Here is a 22,012-nt window from a genome sequence, read left to right as displayed (position 1 = left end):
CATAATAATTTGGTGATAATTTATTATCCTTCTTAGCTTACTTGAGGGACCTTTTTTTTATATGGTTGTAGCCGTAGGAATATCCAATCACCTACATCAAAACTTATTTCGCTGCAATGTTGATATGCCTGCTGTTTCATTCTATTCTGCGCCAAGGTGAGGTTATCCTTTAAGAGTTGGAGAACTTGTTGTTGATGCTCGATGTGATATTCCACTGCTTGAACCTTAGAATTTTCTCTTAAATATGATGCGATGGATGGTGGATGATATCCATAAAGTGCCATAAATGGGGTCATTTTTGTTGCAGTATGGAAGGAATTGTTATACCACCATTCACCCAGAGGCAACCATTTGACCCATTGTGCCTGTTTATCAGATACAAAGCAACGAAGATATGCTTCCAAACATTTGTTTACTATCTTAGTTTTCCCATCATATTGAGGATGATAAGATGAGCTATGAGCTAATTGAGTACCAAGACAAAAAAATAATTCTGTCCAAAAATTTCCAGGGAAAATGGGATCTTTTTCACAATAATCTTTGGGTTTCCATGTAGCTTTTGAATTGTTTCCATAAATGCAGTAGAAACTGTACTCGCTTTAAATGGATGAGATAATGCACAAAAGTGTGCATACTTGGTAAGTCTGTCAACTACCACCATGATAACACTCTTTCCTTCAGACTTGGGTAAACCTATGATAAAATCCATTAAAACCTCCTCCCAATGTTGGCTTGGAATGGATAAAGGTTTTAATAGTCCTGGGGTCTTAATTTTTTCAACTTTATTTTGTTGGAAAAAAAAAATTCCGCCACAAAATTTTGAATATCTGATTTAAGGCCATCCCCAAAAAAATCCTTCTTAACCCTGTGGTAGGTTTTTAGAAATCCTAAGTGCCCTCCTAAGGGAGAGGTGTGTAATTCCCTAAGAACCTTTTGTTTGAGTTGGGAATTCTTACATAGGTATAACCGATCCTTGTACCATAACGAATCATTTTTCCAGCTAAATGTATCATATGTACTGCGATCTTGTTGTATCTTTTGAATAAGTGCCCACACTTTCTTGTCGTTCTTCCATTCATCCCTTGCTTCGTTTATCCAATCTGGTTGGATAATATAAATGACACAAAGAAATGCTTCCACATCCTCATCCTTTCTTGAGAGTGCATCTGCCACAACATTTTGCTTCCCTTTTTGGTATATTATTTCAAAGTCATAACCCAACATCTTTGTGACCCATTTTTGTTGCTCTTCTGAAGATAATCTTTGTTATAAAGGGTATTTAAGACTATCATGATCTGTTTTTACCTTGAAATGTCTTCCCATTAGGTAGGGTTGCCAGTTCTTAAGTGCATGTAGTATTGCCAACATTTCCTTCTCATAAATAGCTTTGTGTAAATACTTTCCTTTGATTGGATGACTTTCGAAAGCAATGGGTCTTTCTTCTTGCAGTAAAATAGCACCAATTCCATTTCCTAAGGCATCACATTCCACAAAAAATGTTTTTGTGAAGTCCAATGTAGCTAAGAATGGTGCTTGGCACATTGCCTCTTTAAGATGTTCAAAGGCCTTCGTTGCTTCTGGAGTCCATGAAAATGCATCTTTCTTCAATAATGTTGTTAGAGGTGCTGCTATTCTCCCATAATTCTTAACAAACTTGCGATGATACCCTATCAACCCGAGAAATCCTCGTAGATGCTTTATGGATGTGGGGATTTTCCATTTCTTAATGGTTTTAATTTTGCTAGGGTCTACCTTAACACCTTCATGAGATACAATATGACCCAGATATTCCACCTCTTGTACTCCAAAGAAAAATTTGGAGATTTTTGCATATAATTGTTTCTCCTCCAATAGTTTGAGCACCATGTCAACATGTTGGACATGATCCTTCCAAGACTTGTTGTAGATTAGTCTATCATCAAAAAATACTAACACAAATTTTCTAAGGAAGTGTTTGAAAATGGAATTCATCAAACCTTGAAATGTAGAAGGTGCATTAGTAAGGCCAAAAGGCATGACCAAAAATTCATAATGACCCTCATGAATTCTAAATGTTGTTTTTGGAATGTCTTTAGTCTTCATTCTAATTTGATAATATCCTGAACGAAGATCCAACTTGGTGAAGTAAATTGATCCATGCATTTCATCCAATAATTCATCAATGACAGGAATGGGAAATTTATCTTTAATAGTGAGCTTGTTGAACTCCCTATAATCTAGACACATGCGCCATGATCCATTCTTCTTGTGAACCAATACTACTGGAGCAGAGAAAGAACTTTGAATAGGTTGAATTATACCAGCCTCTAGCATTTCTGCAACCATACATTCAATTTCACTCTTTTGGACATAGGGATATCTGTAAGGCCTAATGTTTGGAGGAACACTTCCTAGAATCAAATTAATGGCATGATCATGATCACGAATAGGTGGGAGGCCTTTGGGAGTCTCAAATACCTTCAAATGATTGTCCAAGACTTTTGGAGATTTAGAGAAATGGATGATTTCGATGTGGGAACCTCTAGTGAACATAATTGTGCAATTATGTCTCATTGTTCTTTCTTTAGAAGGTTTGTCATTCCATTAGAGTTGATTATCTTTCCTAGTTTCCCTGTGATACCCCTTAATTCAAATTCCTTTCCTTCTGAAGAAAATTTCATGAAAATTTCTTGAAAATTAAAAGCTATTGTACCCAAGGATTGTATCCATTGGACTCCTAGTACAACATTAGCACCACCCATTGGAATGGAAAGCATTGGGCTATTCAATACATATTCTCCCATGGATATCTTGATACTATGGCACTTTCCTGAGCAATTTATGGTTCCTCCACTTGCAACCATTACTTGACACTTTGGTGCTGGATATAGGAAGCAATTCATTTCCTTGACTATCTTACAATGAATAAAATTATGGGTACTTCCCGAATCAATCAACACTATTACCTTTTTTCTTTTTGATATGCCCTTTTATCTTGATAGTTTGAGGAGTGGTAATTCCAGCCAATGCATTACAAGATATGGTCGGATTCATTTCTTCTTTTTCTAGTGTTTGTTCCTAGTGTATATCTTCTTCTTCTGACATTTTTTGTTCCTTTTCTTCCTCCTCTTCACAATCTATGTAAAATAATTTCTTCTCTCCACACTTATGACCTTTAGTGTATTTGCTATCACAACTGTAACAAAGCCCTTTTGCTCTTTTTTCTTCCAATTGTTGTGGTATCAACCTTGTAGGTTGTGGATGGCTAGGGGAGTAACACTTCCATCTTTATGAGTGGTAGGATTCCTTGTTGCCATAATTTTGCTTTCCATTTTTCTTGCTAACCTGAATGCCTTCTCCAATGAATCTGGTTCCCAAAGGCGAACCTCATGTTGGATGTTATCTTTTAAAGTCCCTATGAACACATCAATCCTATGCTCCTCTGGAATATATTTTATCCTTATATTCAATTTTTGGAAGTCCTCAATGTGCTCCATCATTGAACCCTTTTGTTTGAGATTTATCAATTGGCTAAAAAAAGTGTTGCCTTTTTGTATCCTCATAATGTGCTATCATTTCATCCGTAAAAATAGCCCAAGTGACAATTTGTTTACGAGAGCAAAGCCACCGATACCATACAAACTGATTTGGTTCCCAATATAAAGTTTCAATGCGTACCTTTTGTGTTTTTTGCACATTATGGAGATCAAAAATTGCTACATCTGTAGTATCCATGTTCCGAGATCCTTGCCATCAGACTTCCTCATATCAATATTTGGAACATGGTGGTTCTTCAATCCAATGTTAGAGTCTATGAAATCATGATTAACATTTATTTTATTCTCATCATGAGTTCCCTTTCCTAGCCTTTCGCCATTAGTAAGCATTTCTTATAGAAACTTTGTCAAATTTGTCTTCAAATTTGTCTATAAATCTTCCATGCCTTTCTTTAAATCATCCATATTAGCTTCCACGCCATCCATCTTAGCTTCCACGCCGTCCATCTTAGCTTCCACGTCATCCATTTTAGCTTCTACGCCTTTCTTTAAACCATCCATCTTAGCTTCTACGCCTTTCTTTAAACCATCCATATTAGCTTCTACATCTTTCTTTAAACCATCCATCTTATTTTCTGTTACTTTTTGTGTGAGTGAAATTTGTTGCACTTTGTCTCGCAATTTTGATATATCATGTTGCATTTCTTCCTCTTCTTCATGAGTCATGCTCGAGCTTTCAGGTTTCTTAATAGGTGTTTTCATTTGATTTCTTCAAGGCATCAATTACCGATAATAATGCTTCACTATGCCCTTTGAATTCCTATCTAATGTATTTCTATAATTTTAGATCTCCCAGGTCTGAACTTGCTTCCTGTGGTAACCCTCTGAGTAATCTTTCTAACCCTACAAGTCTGATCAAGATTGGATTCTCCAAGAGTTATGTCAAATCTCCCACGATGACCTGAGTATAGATTGGTTCAATAGAGCGAACTTGTACGACGTGCCACGGGTCACTGTTTCAACCTTAGGTTCTCAAAATGATACCCAAACAAACTACAGTCCGTCCTATTTCTATAACTTCTTACGAAAATTCAATCTGATGCTCAGAGCAAAATTTATGACTCTTTTCCCAAGGTGACCTATTTGGAATGTAATTCGTGGCTCTGCAAAAACCCTAACTTCCTCATATTATATCTCTGAAAATATAGTGAGACAGGATTTGAAATTTGGAGCCGAGATTCAGAATGATTTCTTCTCAAATGGGTTTCTTTTTTAGCTTCTGAAACTTTGTAGCGAAATATTTATAGTGAAAATTCCACGATGACCTATTTTAGATGAAATTCTAGAGCTTGCAAAAACCCTAACTTCCTTAGATCATATCTCTGAAAATATAGCGAGAAAAATTCTGAAATTTGGACTAGAGGTTCAATGCGATTTCATCTCAAATGGGTTTTTCTTTAGCTTTTGAAATGTCACAGAAGAAAATTTATAGCGAAAATGCCACGATGACCTATTTGGAGTAGCGAAACCCTAGAATCCAAAGCTCTGATACCAAATGTTATGAAACTAGCTCACAAAAAGATAGAAAAGATAGATGAATGCCTTATAAATAATCCTCTTTGAGGGGGAAACCTCCTTTACACTACACAAATGAACAATTCTTAGATGATTCAAAAAACAAAACCTCCTTTCTATATATAGGAGTCTAAGGGGTCACAAGATAACCAAGCCAACCTAACAATAATAATATAAAGGCACAAAAATAACAATAAAGGGATTCTCTGGGGCACAATAATAACAATATGGGGACAATAGGGGCACAACAATAACTATAAGGGATACAATGACAATAGTAATGGGGGAATCACTTGTATTATAGGGACCTAAAAAAAACTCTGTAACTTCTATTATATTGAATAAATTGATTCAGTGTGCAGTTGTGTGTTAATCTTTGTGCAAAATCTCATTTACATCTATGTATCTGTGTTTTGAAACTTAACTGAGTATTTCCTCTATTTTCACACTTTAATTGTAAATCTCAACGTTTATGTGTTTATCATTAATCGCAGTCATTTAGTGTTAATGAGTAATCTTGGAACTAAGCAGTAAAACATTTATTAAGTGCTTTATTAAAGTTTGATTTAATGCACATGGGTTGTATTGGAAAAGCGGGAAGCAGTATATCGCGTTCCTTTCAAGTGGTAAGCAGTAATATTCTGAGTCTATGCGATTAGCCTGAGCGCTCGAAACGTCGCAACCGAAGGAGAGAGAAAAACCATTTTTTCGCGTGGCTCCGAAGTGATAAATATCGTGCTTGAATCCATGCGAAATCACGTGACGACCGTTGGATCGGATGGACAGATCGGCAATAGAAAAAGAACGGGCTAGTTAGTGATCGGGGTGAGTGATGACCATTAGATCTGGAGAGAGGAGATCAATGACGTGGAGTGAAGCACCTGTGTAAAAATGGAAAGTCAATGTGGGGCCGACGTGTTTAGGGGAAAAATGGGACCCTCATGATAAAGTAAGCTACGTATAGAATGTGCTTGAACGCATCTGATTGGTTATAAAGTAACTACTAGTCTAAATTTAAGACTACCACCTTATTTTGATCAACCTCCTACATCATTTCGGTATCAGAGCACAGAGATTGAGTTTGACTGCAACAAACATGTCGCTGAGGAGGGGAGATGGCATAGGTCAAGGAAGACCTAAAGCAAATGCAATTCTGTTGGAAGAGATCTGGAGTCTGCATACAAGGATGGACACAATGGAGACATCTCAGAGGATAACACATGATGAAGGAGTTTCCAGTGTTGCAGAAGAATCTTCTGAGGAAGAAGAAGAGGAGGAAAATGAAACTACCAAAGTTATCAAGATGTTGGCTAAAGTAGGTGGAAAACCAAAGGTGGAAATTCTTGTGTATGAAAGGAGTCTCAATGCAAAAGAGCTGATGGATTGGATCAGTTCATTGGACAAATATTTTGACTATGAGGAGGTTGATGACAAAAAGAAGGTGAAATTTGCAGTTACCAGATTGAAGGTTCATGCAGCTCTTTGGTCAGATGAACTACAAACATCCAGAACAAGAAAAGGAAAGTCCAAAATCAAGCAATGGGACAAAATGGTGAGTAAAATGAAAGCTAAATTTATGCCAAAAGATTATCAGTTAAATCTTTTCAAACAATTACAAAATTTAAGGCAAAAAGGAATGTCTGTTAATTAATATACAGAAGAGTTTTATAGATTGAGTATTAGAGTAGGTCATGCAGAGGATGACATGGAGAAGGTATCTAGATATATCAATGGCTTAATATATGACATACAAGATTAGATCATCTTGATGAGTCTAAAGACCATTGAAGGTGCCTATCAAGTAGGTTTGAATCAGAGGAAAAGAGGAAAAAGTTCAGTAAGAGGTAGAGGAACTACCAGACCAAGGTTTCAGTAACATCACAGTGGAGCAGGAAGTTCAATTAGTAGACCACCACATAGGGGAGATTTTAATAGAGGAATATTTGCACCCAAAGGAAGAGGTCGAGGAAGAGATATTCAGTGTTACACATGTGGAGAATGGGGACATGGATCATGGGATTGTCCTCATAATAGAACAACAAGTCAAAGGAATGTGAATGTGGCTTAGGCAAGGGAAGAAACACCTCAAATTACAAAAAAGGAAGAATCCCCTGAAGTAGGAGAATCCTTGTTGTTGAAAAGGGTATTCATTAAGGCAGAGAAAGAGACTATAGAACCAGCTCAAAGGAAGAGTTTATTCAGAACGGTAAATGTTGTAAAGTGATAATTGACAGTGGAAGCACTAATAACCTTGTTTCTAAAGAGATGGTGGACAAGCTAGGATTAGTGAAGACAATACACCCTACTCCTTACAAAGTGCCATGGTTGCAGAAAGGACATCAGATTATTGTGACAAAACAATGCAAGGTAGAGATACAGATTGGTACTTATAAAGATGTAATATTGTGTGATGTAATGCCAATGGATGTATGCCATGTATTGTTGGGAAGACCTTGGCAGTTTGATCGGAAATCTATTCATGATGGGAGGAAAAATACTTATACTCTAGAGAAGGATGGAAATAAACATACACTACTGCCATTGAAGGATGAAGCTGACAAAGGAGTACCTGGAAATAGTGTTATGCTGATGAGTGGAAAGGAGCTATTGCAAGAGGTTGGAAAAGGTGAAGAAATGTATTTTGCTGTCATAGGGAGACCTAAGGTAATTTTGACTTCCACAAACTTAGATGATTTACTTGAAGAAATCAAAACTCTGTTGAATGATTTTGCTGATATTATTGTGGATGAGTTGCCAAATGCATTGCCACCAATCAGGAGTATTAGTCATCATGTTGATCTAATACCAGGAGAAAGTTTGCAAACAAGGCAGCATACAAATTAACTCCTCAAGAGAATGCAGAAGTTGGAAAACAAGTGCAAGAACTGATGGATAAGGGACTAATCAGAGAGAGTCTTAGTCCATGTGTTGTACCAACAGTACTCAGTCCAAAGAAAGGAGGTGAATGGCATATGTGTACAGATTCCAGAGCCATAAACAAAATCACTATCAGGTATAGGTTTCCTTTACCACACATGGATGATTTGATGGATTGTTTGAGTGGGTCAAAGTATTTTACTAAAATAGATCTGAACAGTGGATATCATCAAATAAGAATTAGAGAAGAAGATGAATGGAAGGTTGCATTTAAAACAAACAGCGGGTTGTATGAGTGGTTAGTGATTCCTTTTGGACTCACAAATGCACCTAGCACATTCATGAGATTGATGAATGAAGTCTTGAAGGAATATGCGGGCAAGTTTGTTATTGTTTATCTTGATGATATTCTAGTTTTTAGTAGATGTAAAGAAGAACATCTAGAGCATCTTAAGTTGGTTTTAAGAACTCTGCAGAGAGAGAAACTACTGATAAATCTGAAGAAATGTTGTTTCATGAAAGAAGAATTAATCTACTTGGGATTTGTAGTTCCTAAAGAAGGATTGAAAATGCATCCAGAGAAAGTCCAAGAAATTTGGAACTGGCATATTTTAAGGAATATATTTGAGGTAAGAAGTTTTCATGGTCTTACAAGTTTTTATAGGAAATTTATCAGAGGTTTTAGTCAAATTTGTGCACCAATTCTTGAAACAATCAAGGAGACTAATCAGCCATTCAAGTGGACAGAAGAAACAAACAAGAATTTTAAGTTACTGAAGAGGAAAATCACAAAGAAACCAATTTTAGCTTTACCTTATTTTTAAAAAGTATTTCAAGTTGAAATAGATGCTAGTGGAGTTGCAATTGGAGCAGTTTTGAGTCAGGAACAGAGACCAATAGCATAATTTAGTGAGAAATTAAATGAAGCTAAGAAGAAGTATTCTTCTTATGATAAAGAATTTTATGCTATTGTACAAGCCTTAAAAAAATGGAGACATTATTTGCTACCAAAGGAGTTTATATTGTATTCTGACAATCATGCATTACAGTTCATAAACAACCAGCCAAAATTGAACCAGAAACATGCCAAGTGGGTAGAGTTTTTGCAGAGCTTTACTTTTGTGATAAAACACACAAGTGGTAAGTTGAACAAAGTTGTTGATGCTTTAAGCAGGGTAAATTTCATTGTGCAAGAATTAAAAGTTGGTGTTGTAGGATTTGAAGAAATGGTTGAAATGTATAAAGATGATGCAGATTTCAAAGATATTTATACAGCAGTACAAAATCCAATAGTTCATAACAGAATTCAGTGGTTATATTATCTTATCCAAGGAGGTTTATTGTTTAAAGTCAACAAGTTCTACATTCCCAAATGTTCTATGAGGGAAAACATAATAAAGTAGAAATGCAGTAGAGGATTATCTTGTCACTTTGGACAAGACAAAACCTTTGCTCAAGTAAATGATTTTTACTATTGGCAAAAGATGCAGACTGATGTTAAGAGATTTTTTGAGAAGTGCAGTATATGTTAGCATGTTAAAGGGAGAAGCCAGAATACAGGATTGTACCAACCATTACCAATACCAGACCGACCATGGGATGCAGTTAGCATGGATTTTGTTTTGGGGTTACCTAAAAGTCAAAGGGGGAAAGATTCCATTTATGTTGCAGTAGATAGATTTTCTAAGATGGCATATTTCATTGCATGTAAGAAGACTAGTGATGCAACACATATTGCTAATCTATTTTTTTCAGAAATTGTAAGATTACATGGATTGCCTGTAAGTATTGTGTCTGATAGAGATACAAAGTTTGTAGGGCATTTCTAGAGAACTCTTTGGAAGAAACTAGGTGCTAACCTCAATTTCAGTTCAGCATACCATCCTCAAACAGATGGACAGACCGAAGTGGTAAACAGAAGCTTGGGGAACATATTGAGAAGTTTAGTGTATCAAAATCCTAAGCAGTGGGATTTAGCACTAGCTTAGGCTGAGTTTGCTTATAATGACACTCCAAACCGAAGTACTGGAATGAGTCCATTTCAGATTGTTTTTGTGATGAATCCAAGAGGTGTATGAGCTCATAAATTTGGGTAAGCAGGGAAAAAGAAGTGCAAAAGTTGAAGAGTTTGCAGAGACTACAAGAAGATGTCAAAGGCAGATTGCAATAAAGCAATGGAAAATACAAACAGAGAGTAGATATGAAAAGAAGAGAGAAATAATTCCAAGTGGGAGATTTAGTGATGGTGTATTTGAGAAAAGAAAGATTTCCTGCTAAGACTACAATAAACTAAAAATGAAAAATATAGGACCATGTAGAACTGTAAGAAAGTTTTCAGCTATTGCTTATGAAATTGAATTGCGAGAGGGAATTGGAATATCACATATCTTCAATGTTGCAGATTTGTATCCATACAAAGAGACAGAGATAGAGCTACAGAAGGGAACTACTAAAGATGAAGTTCAAACTTTGAACTGGGAAGAACAAATACCAAAGACAGTTAAGAAGGAGGTGGAAGTTGTTTTGGAGAAAAGAGTATCCAAAAGAACCAGAGGACAGGTTTATTTTCAATATCTAGTCAAATGGAAAGGACAGCTAGTGGAGGATGCTAGTTGGTTGACAACAACAAAGTTAAAGAAGTATGGAGTAAACCCTGAAAGTCTGAGAAGAAATTATTATTTTCTTCCCCGGGAGTCTGATGCAGGAGCATCTGGACTTAGCCAACAATGTGATGGTTTGTTCACATGTTGTGGCTAAATGAGTTGAATTTCATTGACCTGAGTGGTCAAAAGTCAGTTTTGGGAGAGTGGTTGGATCTCTCAAAAATGATCTTTACTTCATTATTGTAATAATTAGAAAATTGTATTATTTTAGACTAAGGGATAAGTTGTTAGCATAGGTGTGTAATAGAGCTTAAGAATAGAGATTTTATTGTTAGATTGATTAAAATAGAGATAGAGTTGTTAGTGCAGTTAGAATAGGATTTGACTCATAAAAGAGAAGAAAATGTAATGGAAGAGGATTAGCTGAGATGATTGAGAATTGAGTGAGAAGCGAGAGTATGAGTGATAGATAGGGCTTTGAGATTGAAACAGAGGTCAAATAAATTGCTATAATTGAGTTGAGAGGGCCAAGACTCTGTAACTTCTATTATATTGAATAAATTGATTCAGTGTGCAACTGTGTGTTAATCCTGGTGCAAAATCTCGTTTACATCTGTGTATATGTGTTTTGAAACTTAACCAGGTATTTCCTCTGTTTTCACGCTTTAATTGTAAATCTCAGCATTTATGTGTTTGTCATTAATCGCAGTCATTTAATGTTAATGAGTAATCTTGGAATTAAGCGATAAAACATTTATTAAACGCTTTATTAAAGTTTGATTTAATGCACATGGGTTGTACTGGAAAAGTGGGAAGCGGTATATCGCATGCCTTTCAAGTGGTAAGCAGTAATATTCTGAGTCTGTGCAATTAGTGTGAGCACTCGACACGTCGCAACTGGAGGAGAGAGAAAAATCACTTTTTCGCGTCCCTCCGAAGTGATAAAAACCGTGCTTGAATCCACGCGAAATCACGTGATGGTCGTTGGATCGGACAGATCGACGATAAAAAAAGAATGGGCTAGTTAGTGATCGGGGTGAGTGATGACTGTTAGATCTGGAGAGAGGAGATCAATGACGTAGAGTGAAGCACCTGTTTAAAAAGGGAAAGTCAACGTGGGGCCGATGTTTTTAGGGGAAAAGTGGGACCCTTATGATAAGGTAAGCTACATACAAAATCCGCTTGAACGCATCCGATTGGTTATAAAGTAACCAATAGTCTAAATTTAAGACTACCGCCTTATTTTGATCAACCTCTTGCGTCACAAAAGATTTCACTAAATGGTTGCAACTAATCTATTGGTTCGTCTACGAAGGCGGCCATTGGCCTCAAAATGTGGTGACTAGGGAAATAAACCCTAAGCATAGATGCTTCACCAAATCACTAGCACTTTGAAGAGCTTCATCTCAGCATAGCAAGAGCCAAATGTGAATCGAGGGACTATGGAAAAAACATCCTAGCCTTTGTTCCTTTGAAAAATTAAGTCCTGAAAATTGTTTGACCATCATGAGGTTCATCATCGTGGTTACCAAATGACAATTTAGGGCTTAAAAACACTACCTACATATTTTAACATTCTACATATTCCAATGGTGTAGAATATTTTAAAATATTTTTAATAAAAATTATATTTAGATTTATTTTTAAAATCTAGTTGTTTTTAGTGAAATTTTTTGGAAGTTTATATACAGTAGAAAAAACCAACTTGAATTATATAAATCAAGATTTCACACCAAATTTATCCGTGGGATTCCGGCACCTAAAAATCCAAAAGATCACACTAAAAACAACTCTTTTTCAAAATAATTATATTAATTTATTTTTTTGTTGCTTAATTAAAAAAATATAAATTAAAATTTTTTAGCCTATAATTTTTTAAATTATAATATTAGTTAATAATATTGTAACAAAATTTATTTTATAAACTAAAAATTATTATAATAATAATATGAAAATAAATCTTCATAATTATGAATCTGTTACTATAAAATTTCTCCGTAATATTGATTAATTAAAACTTAAAATGTATGTGTCATCGCTAAGGCATACACTTCAAATTTAACAAATATTCTGGTTTTACTGTTCTTTAATAGAAATCATTATGCAATTGATAGTCAAAGAGAAAATAAAAATTTGAAAAATTTGTCTTATTCCCTTTGGTGTATGTTCGAATCTCATAAAGTTTTCCACTCATATTGATTAATTAAAACGTGTGTGTCAAAGAGAAATTAAAAAATTGCGTCTTATTCCCTTTGTCTTACGTCCTTCGAGTTCCAGAACGTTTCTCCTTTTTCTTGCTTAATGAAATGTCTTAATGTTTGCTTGGGGTAAAATATTATACTAAATTAAAATATAAATATAAATTAAAATGTCTGAGTTCACTGTGCATAGTCTTTCTTTCAAAGAGATTCTCCTCCGAATATTTTTTCTTACTCCATTTGTCATTCGTTTTTTTAGTCTGAGGATTTTTTATTAATAAAAAAATTTTGTTTTCGTTTGGATTAAAATAAATTAATATAGATTCATTTTAATCATAAATTTAATAAGAGCTAAAGCTAATCAATTTTTTTGAAATGAAAATTGTTTTTGAAGTGTAAAATAACACTGAGAATAAAATTATTAATGTTTTATTATATTTTTAATTAAACAAATCAAATATATATATTCATTTTTTGTTATTTATATTTTATAAAAAATTTAATTAAACAAACCAAACACATATATTCATTTTTATTTTTTTTATTATATGTATAAAATAGATTTTTCTACCCAATTAAAATATCTTTTTCTTCATTTAATAATTTTTTAAAATTTTAAAAAAATTCTCGTTAGTAAAAAAGAAGAATTGAAATCATCAACTTAACTTTTTATATCCAACTAACTTCATTTAAAAAATTTTGAAACATCACAACCACACTTAAAACATTTCACTTAACTAATAATATCCAACATTTCACCTAATCCAACAACCACACATTTCAACATTTCACCTAACTAATGATATCCAACATTTCACCTAATCCAACAACCACACATTTCAACATTTCACCAATAGCAGATGTGACATTGCTCTTGATTTTCCTTCAAGACCGATCGTGTCTACCAAGATATAAATTATGGGCAAAGATACAAATTATGGTCAAAGCTGCTTTTTTTCTTCTTATTATTAATATTATTGAAGTGTCAAAAAAAACATGTCTCAAAAGGAAATTGCGGTCGTTGAATTTTATAAGCGCAAAGGAAATTGTGGCCGTTGAATTTTATAAGCGGAAAAAACGAGGGAGAATTGTTATGATCAATCCACGTGGAGTTATTATGATGACTTATTTATGGAAAATTTAAATGAATAATTTAAAAGATTTCACATATGATCAATTAGAAATGAAGATTAATTTTTTTTGTAATATTATATAAAAATATTAGTACACGCATTTGAGTGAAAATTGACAATTCACATAGACAACAAGTTATTTATGTTGACAAGATTCCTCCAATGAGCTAAGTTCAAAGAGACTAGGAAGCTCTGCAACCAAAAACCTAATGGTGGCCATGTGGTAAAATCAAAGGGGAGGAACCAAGCAAAGGCCAGGGTGCAGACAACAGAGAGCTACAGCAGCAGACAAGGCAGACACCTGAGAGACACAGTCATGACAGAAGAGGTCAAGAGGGGAGAGATCCCCTCCTATCGGGATACAGTGACAGGGGAGGGTCAGAACAGTCAGTGGGCAAAGGAGAAACAGAACGCAGGCCCGGTTCTGGGAGCGACTTGGCAGGCGGGCAGAAGGGGAAGATGCCTGCCATGTGCGGAGGAGAAACCCAGGTTTGTGATTCCATCAAATAAACTAGAAAGGTACAGAAGTTACATGAAAGATCACGCCCTTATCTGCAAGTTTGTCGGTGTATGGCCGTCTGAACGAGACCTTACCAAGTGGATTCAGCAAAAATGGCAGCCCCAAGGACACATTGAGCTAAAGTTGGGAGCGAAGGGCTTCTTTACAGTAATCTTCTCTAACCTGCAAGATAAGGAAAAAGTGTTTGAAAATGGCCCTTATTTTTATTATAATGCTGGTCTTTTTATGAGGTATTGGGAGGAATGTTATAACCCCGATAAGGAAAAATTTCTAGCAGCGCCAGTCTGGGTTCGATTATTTGGGCTACCCATAGACTTTTGGGACCTGGAAATATTGGAAGGGATAGGAAACACAATAGGAAGTTTTGTGAAAATAGCAGAAACCACGAAGAAAGGAAGGTATACATCGTATGCCAGGATATGCGTCTATATGAACTTAGCAAACCCTATCCCAGATTCTGTGGAACTAGAGTATCATGAAGAAGTCTGGCAGCAAAACTTAGACTATGAGCATATACCGTTTAGATGTCGTAGATGCCATGAACATGGACATCTGGTTAAGGATTGCCCGATTACAATGGAAGAAGAAGAAAGGAGAAGTAACCTGCAGAAGAGAGGGCCAGTAGACCAGGAAGGATTCCAAGAGGTGAAAAGTAAACGGAAAATAACCAAAGAAAACCCCAAGGAAGACAAGAAGGAAAAACAAACAATCCCAGGGAAATCAAATAGCTTTGAAATATTACAGGAAGAGGGAGAAGAGGAGGACCAAACCATGGAAAATCAAGAAGATAAAGAGTCAGACAATAGCTCAAGTAGTGAAAGAGCCCACATAAAGAGGAAAGCCCCGAGTGAGGTCACGGACAAAGGCAAGGAGCAGGAAGAACCGGCAGAACAGATGGAGACAGACATGGAGACAATCAGGGAAGATCTTAGTCAAGAAGAAGAAGTTCTAAGAAAACTACTAAATGAATGGAGGAATTTGGACGAGAGGTTTATCCCGGAAGACCAGAAGAGGTTGTATGCGGAAACCTTTCAGCAGTACAAAGCTAAACAGGAAAAAGGTAAAGCAGCGCCAGAAGAATACCAAGAGAGCCAGAAGGAAAGCAGAACAGATCAGCAAGGACAAGGCAAGGGGGGAAAACGAGGACGGAAAAATCTTAAAGATTCTATCCAACTAATGGGAGAAATGCTGGTGAACACAGGGAGAGTGGTTCCGCTGTCAGCGGTGTTTCAAAACCTATCTCAAACTCCTCAATGATTCTGACATCATGGAATATTAGAGGCTTAAACAACAAAGGGAAGCAGAGACATTTAGCAGCAAGACTGAGGAAGGACAAACCACAGATAATGCTTATTCAGGAAACTAAAATTTCAGGCCAGAAGATGGAGGAAATTCTCAATAAAATAAACCCAAGATATGAGCAAGTAACCATAGACGCTAAAGGAAGTGCGGGAGGGATAGTAGTCATTTGGAATCCAGCAAAAGTCCTATCAAACTGGTGGATAGGAATGCCCAGAATCCTAACCGGCAGATTCAGACTCATAGGGCAAAGTGAATGGGTAGTTGTGTCGGCAGTCTACGGGCCCCATACCCTGGCAGATCGCGGCCTCTTCCTTAGTCATTTGGAAAAACTCAAAAATATGCACCAGGAGCAAAGGTGGATTATCGCAGGAGACTTCAACTTGATAACCTCCAGAGAAGAGAAGAAAGGAGGCATTAGCAGGGAAGACCCGGAGATGGAAAGATTCAGAGATGTCCAAACAGACTTAAGGATGGTAGATATACCAACAATAAATGGGAAATTCACCTGGAACAATAGAAGAGGCGGGAACAAACAAATAGCGTCAAGATTAGATAGATTTCTAGTCTCTGAGTACATAATAGGTATGGACATTTTTTACGAAGCCTCCATCCTCCCCTCTATAGGGTCGGATCATTGGCCAATCAAACTGGAAATAGCTATGAATAATCAAAATAAAAAGAGACCTTTTCGTTTTGAATCCTTTTGGCTAAGAGATCCAGACTTCTTAGACAAAGTAAGAAACTGGTGGCAGGAAAGCAAGATGGGAATGGAAGGTCGGAACAAAATGCACACGTTCCAGCTCAGACTCAAAGACATAAAGGGCAAAATTAAGAAATGGAACAGGGAAGAATTTGGCAACATACAGCAAGAGAGAGGAAAACTACAGACTAGAATGGCAGGAATACAACAACAAATCATCGAGGAAGGAAGAAGTGAGGAGTTGGCTGAGGAGGAAGGCAAGTTAATCAATCAATTGGAGGAAAGATGCAAGTAGGAAGAAATTTTGTGGAAACAGAAATCACGTGTCCAATGGTTGAAAGATGGGGAAAAGAACTCCAAATTCTTCCACAAAGCGATGTTGAATCACAGACATCACAATCAAATATTTTCACTGAAAGATAGTCAAGGAAACAGAGTGCTGCAGCAGAAAGATATGGAGCAGCTCCTGGTGGACTATTTCAAAGGGATCCTAACAGAACCAAACATTAACAGGGAGGAGGAAATCGACAAGGTTTGTCAACATATCCCTAAAAAAGTAACTAGAGAACAAAATCTAGCCTTGCTCAGGATAATCACAAAGGAAGAAGTGGTTAACAAAATGGCGAAGAATAAGGCCCCGGGACCTGACGGCTTCACCATTGAGTTTTACCAAGCAGCCTGGAGTTTCATGGGTGACGACTTGTTGGACTTAGTGGAGGAATCAAGGTGTACAAAACGCATGCATCAGGGACTGAATGCTACCTTCTTGGCCTTGATTCCTAAGAATGGAAAATCAGACGAACCGCAGGGATTCAGACCAATATCCCTCTGTAATGTAGTGTACAAAATCTTAGCAACAATTATGGTGAATAGACTCAAGCCAATTTTGCCTGACCTCATAGCTCAGGAACAAACCGGTTTTGTTAAAGGACGGCAGATAACAGACGGAATTATAGTTGCCCAGGAAGTAATCCACTCCCTGAAAAATTCTTGAAATCTAGGCATGCTAATCAAATTAGACCTGGCTAAGGCTTATGACCGCCTTAGTTGGGTGTACCTGGAAGGCATCCTCAAAGCCCACGGATTTGATGCGAGATGGGTGAAATGGATCCTGTCAATGGTGAGCACTCCAGTGATGTCAGTCCTGTTGAATGGCACCCCCACTGAAGCTTTCAACCCCTCGAGAGGGCTAAGACAGGGAGATCCCCTGTCTCTGTTCCTCTTCATCCTGGCAGCGGAAGGATTGAGCAGGCTGGTAAAAGCACAAGTAGCCAGGGACTAGATAAAGGGGCTGAGAATCTGTGGGAATGATCTCCCCGTAACACACCAGCAATTTGTAGACGATGTAATGATTTATGGGCAGGCCACGCTCAAGGAGGCCCAACAGATTGTCAAAACCTTATCTGAGTTCACTCAAGCTTCCGAGACTGAGATTAATAAAGAGAAATCAGAAATATTTTTCTTCAACACTCAGCTAGCGGCCCAAATATTTCTGGCGCGCACAATGGGATTTAGAATTGGAACTTTTCCAACGAAGTACCTGGGTATTATGCTTAATGAGCACCAATTCAAGGCCGCTAACTGGGTACCCCTAATAAATAAAATCAGGAAAAAGATGGACAATTGGACCTTTCGGTCGCTGAATGCCCCCAGTCGGCTAATTCTCCTAAAAGCAGTTCTGCAAGCTATTCCAATATATCAGATATCGAGCCAAGCTATCCCCAAGTCCATCAGTCAAAAGTTAGTAGCCATGTTCAAGAAATTTCTTTGGCAGGGAACCAACAAAACCAGAAAATGGGCCTTATTATCTTGGGAGTGGCTCAGCAAGCTAACCAAAGATGGAGGATTAGGATTGAGGGACCCCTACATTCTCAACCAAGTGATGGGGGCGAAGCTTTGGTGGAGATGGACACAGGGTGGCCAAGACTTATGGAAGGCAATCTGGGAAAGGAAATATGAGGCAGCGAAGGAACCAGAAGACAAGATGAGAAGTCAGACAGAGGTCAAAGGCTCCGCAATTTGGAACCTGGCGAGGAGTAACAAAGAACTGATAAGGGAATATAGCTTTTGGGAGATAAGAGCAGGAGATAAAGCCAGGTTTTGGGAGGAATCCTGGCAACAACGCGAAAGGCTCATCCATAAGGAAGGCCTTCAAGTCATCCAAGCTTTCACCTCCCAGGCAGACGGGGATGTTGTTGGAAAATTTTGGAAACCAGGTATAGGCGCATATTGGCGTAATTGGAAACAGAAGGAGGATTGGGTAGTGGCCCCTGACTCTGACAGATGGCAAGATTACTACAAGGAAATGGCATCCCGTAAAGTGGCGAGAAAAACAGGGCAAGACATCCTAAGATGGGGCACCCGAATACAAGGAACCTTTACTATAGCAGAAGGGTATTACTTAAAAGCTAAACAGAATCAACAGGCAGAGACGAAGAAATGGAAAAACTTATGGAAAATAAAGCATTGGCCGAAAGTTTCCTTCTTTGTCTGGATTATGTTACATGGCAGGGCGCTTACCTGGGACCAACTTCAGAGGAAAGGGAGGTAGGGACCATCACGATGCGCACTCTGCAATGCACAGGAGGAGTCAATGGAACACTTGATGAACAGATGCACTGTCAGCAACACCTTGTGGGACAGACATTACAAGATGTTTGAGCGACGTCACAGAAATTACCAAAACATCATCAATACCTTAGAAAACTGGCCGAGGAAACCTTACCAAAACCCGGTGGTAAATCGTGCTTGGCTGCTATCCGTTGGGTTCCTGCTCTGGAACATCTGGAAGGCACGGAACAGTGTGATCTTCAAAGAAGAAAACCGCACCCCGGCAGACATATGGGATCAAATAATCAGGAACACGAGAGAAACAATTTTAACGAAACGTTGGAAGGAAGAGGACTGGAAGGCTTCACTAACAGAGGCAAAGATTTTGTAGAGGCTAGAAATAACCCAGAGTATGATATGCAGTGACCGAAGAAAATACCAAGTCAGAGAGGTGGCAGAAATCAAACAGTACAGGCACCCCCCACAGGGATTTGCAAAACTAAATTTCGATGGGGCGGCCAAAAACAATCTGGAAGAAGCAGGTATCGGGGGGGGGGGGGCACCCCCACAGGGATTTGCATAACTAAATTTCGATGGGGCCACCAAAAACAATCTGGAAGAAGCAAGTATCGGGGGGGGGGGGGGGGGGGGGGGTCTTCAGGAATGACAGAGGAGAAACCTTGAGAATCTTTGCGATGGACTGCGGGGAGGCGACTAATAACGAAGTGGAACTGCACGTGCTGAAGCGCGGCCTTGAAATTGCGATTCAGGTAAAGGTCAAGAGTCTCCAAATTGAAGGTGACTCAAAATTGGTGGTGGATATGGTAAGGCAACTGCAACAGAAAAAACCAGTGGAAAAAATAAGTAAGAGTTGGAGAACAGCGTGGCTCATCGGTGAAATTGGGAAGCTACTTACCAAAATAGATTATCTGATCCCCACCCATGTAAGACGCTCAGGAAATCACCCAGCAGACTGGTTAGCGAACTGGGGCAGTCGGAACAGGGGAAAGTTGATAGACAACGAAGGAATGGAGCTGCTGCTCCCGGAGGAGCGCGAACAATTACAGCAACTTCTCGATGTCGATAAGGGTGGCCATGGCAATTCCGAGGTAAACGGCCAGGAAAAGCTAGTACGTGGCAGATGCAGGGAAAGATTACAGCGGGTGGGGATGGACAGTATAATCGTGAGAAAGGACAGGGGTGGTATAAGTGACGGAGCAGGGCAGCTGACGGGGCAGGGAAGGATAGGGTCACTTGACGGGGAAGAAGAGAGAATCGAGGCGTCATTAAGAAATGAATTGGAGGGAGTGTGGGGAGTTGGGATAAGAGGCCGCGTAGGGACGACAAGTGGCATCAGTGGTACAGAAAGGGTACGGCAGGAGCAGCCGGGAGAATGTAGTAGTCATGACGAGTAAAGGAGGTCAGACAGGTAGCGGCAAATCCCGAGGTAGGGATGCGGGGATGAGAGCAAGGAAATCCAATGGACAGGTGGAGGTAAGGACGGAAGGACAAAGGGGATTATACAATCAAGGGCTTGAGGTGGCAGCAAGAGTTTTCATGCAGCATAGCACGAAGCAAGGAAGAAAGACGAAAGGTGGCAGCAAGGTGCAGCGACCAACCCATAGCTCTGGTACCAGCGAGGAAAGGTGGTATGTATATTCACTCCCCTCTCTTTCAGCTCTAAAGATAGTTAGAGGTAGATACTTCTGTTATTTCTCAGAGATGTCCAGGAAAAGGAAGTCGAGAGCCAGTAGTAGGAAGGGAGGAGGCTATCCCGGAAATGGGAAGAAAAATCTTTACCCCATCAGAGAAGATGATGTCCCAGGCAGAGAGAAAAACGGACCTCGGAGGAGGGTAAAACCCAAGTCCAGGAATGACTGGTGGGTGGGGAGGGTCGCTAAGCCGAGAAAAGACGGGTTCCCTGCTGGCCGCAGGAACCATACCCATGTCTGCTATCCTGGAAAATCCCGGAAGGCTAAGAGCAGAATTCCACCGGTTTATCGGTGGGAAAGTAGTTCACCCCTTCAATCGGGGAGAGGAGGTATGATGGCGTCGTCCATAGATAGCCACCAAGAGGGACAGCGAGGGAATTCCAGAGAAGTAGAGAGGGGTGCGAGGGTAAAGGGCCGACTTGCAGGGCAGGTCGAGGAGTGGTCCGGGACCTCGTGCCAGAAGAACAAGCGGGAACATAAATCTAAGACAGGGGGGGTAAGTGAGTGGGTTGAAGCAGAATTTTGCATCAGAGGTACTGACTTGTGGTCTGGTGTCTTGATAGGTAGGCAAGACATAATCAAAAAAAGGTTCCAGGATAACAGCAAGATGGCTCCGAAGAAAGAGAAATAGGTTCGGACCTGGGAAGAAGGATCGAGCAGCAACCCGAAGCGGAGAGGAAGGCAACCAGAGTCAGAAAAAAGAATGTACATGGTCAATGCATATATGGCCGGGAATTCCCCTGAAATTTGAGAACAAATAAATGGGTGGGAACGGGAGCTGAGATCCATAAGCGCGAACAAGGAGATTCCCCGGGGGGAATGGGAGGATCTGGTTCCAGACCCAGGAAATACCAGGAGCCGCAACTCACTGTTTAATAAGTCGATCCAACATTATTGGATTATGAAGCACGTGGTAGCTCGAGCCATGGAAATGAACCAGGCAGTCCGGGAGGAAGAAGAGGAGGAAAGAAAGTAGAGAGAGGAGCAGCTAAGGAGCCAGACAATGGAAGAACTGGAAAATTTAAAGTCCATATTCCTGAAAGAAATAGCGGCCATCCAGATTCAGGCAGCGAGCAATAATCTGATGCTGGGAAAAATGGAACAAATGATGCAGGAAATGAAATGGGTTCTGGAGCAGAAGAATGTGAATCCAGGGTCAAGTGCCATGGCGCCCGCCCGGTTAATTCGTCAGACGAGGAATGATGAAGCTAGGCCCTTGGATAGTTTTGTTTAACATGTTTTTAGAAATGAACTGTGTATGGTTGTTCTGTTATAGACTAGTAGATAAAATAGTTAGTAGTATTCGAAAGCACAGATATGACAATATTAAGGAGAAAAACATTTTCAAATTTTGATCTGGGTATAA

At 38.8% G+C, this 22,012-nt stretch overlaps 2 protein-coding genes across 2 annotated transcripts; both read left to right on the top strand.

Moving 5' to 3' along the window:
* The first annotated feature begins 15,728 nt into the window (after positions 1-15,728).
* On the top strand, positions 15,729-16,679 carry LOC149223848 (uncharacterized). The gene has a single exon (XM_089388017.1). The coding sequence runs from the start codon at positions 15,729-15,731 to the stop codon at positions 16,677-16,679; it is 951 nt and encodes a 316-aa protein (XP_089244143.1).
* A 708-nt stretch (positions 16,680-17,387) lies between these two features.
* LOC149223847 (uncharacterized) lies at positions 17,388-19,360 on the top strand. Its single transcript, XM_089388016.1, has 4 exons — positions 17,388-17,639; positions 17,748-18,809; positions 18,896-18,931; positions 19,058-19,360. The coding sequence occupies exons 1-4, from the start codon at positions 17,388-17,390 to the stop codon at positions 19,358-19,360; spliced, it is 1,653 nt and encodes a 550-aa protein (XP_089244142.1).
* Positions 19,361-22,012: the final 2,652 nt, after the last annotated feature.

Source organism: Pinus tabuliformis, chromosome Q (genome assembly GCF_031772625.1).
Source record: "Pinus tabuliformis cultivar Carrire ecotype Pingquan chromosome Q, CPIR1, whole genome shotgun sequence".
In the NCBI taxonomy this organism is placed as follows: Eukaryota; Viridiplantae; Streptophyta; class Pinopsida; order Pinales; family Pinaceae; genus Pinus; species Pinus tabuliformis.
The sequence above is the reverse complement of the archived record's forward strand: the minus strand, read 5'-3'. Positions and strand labels throughout refer to the sequence as shown.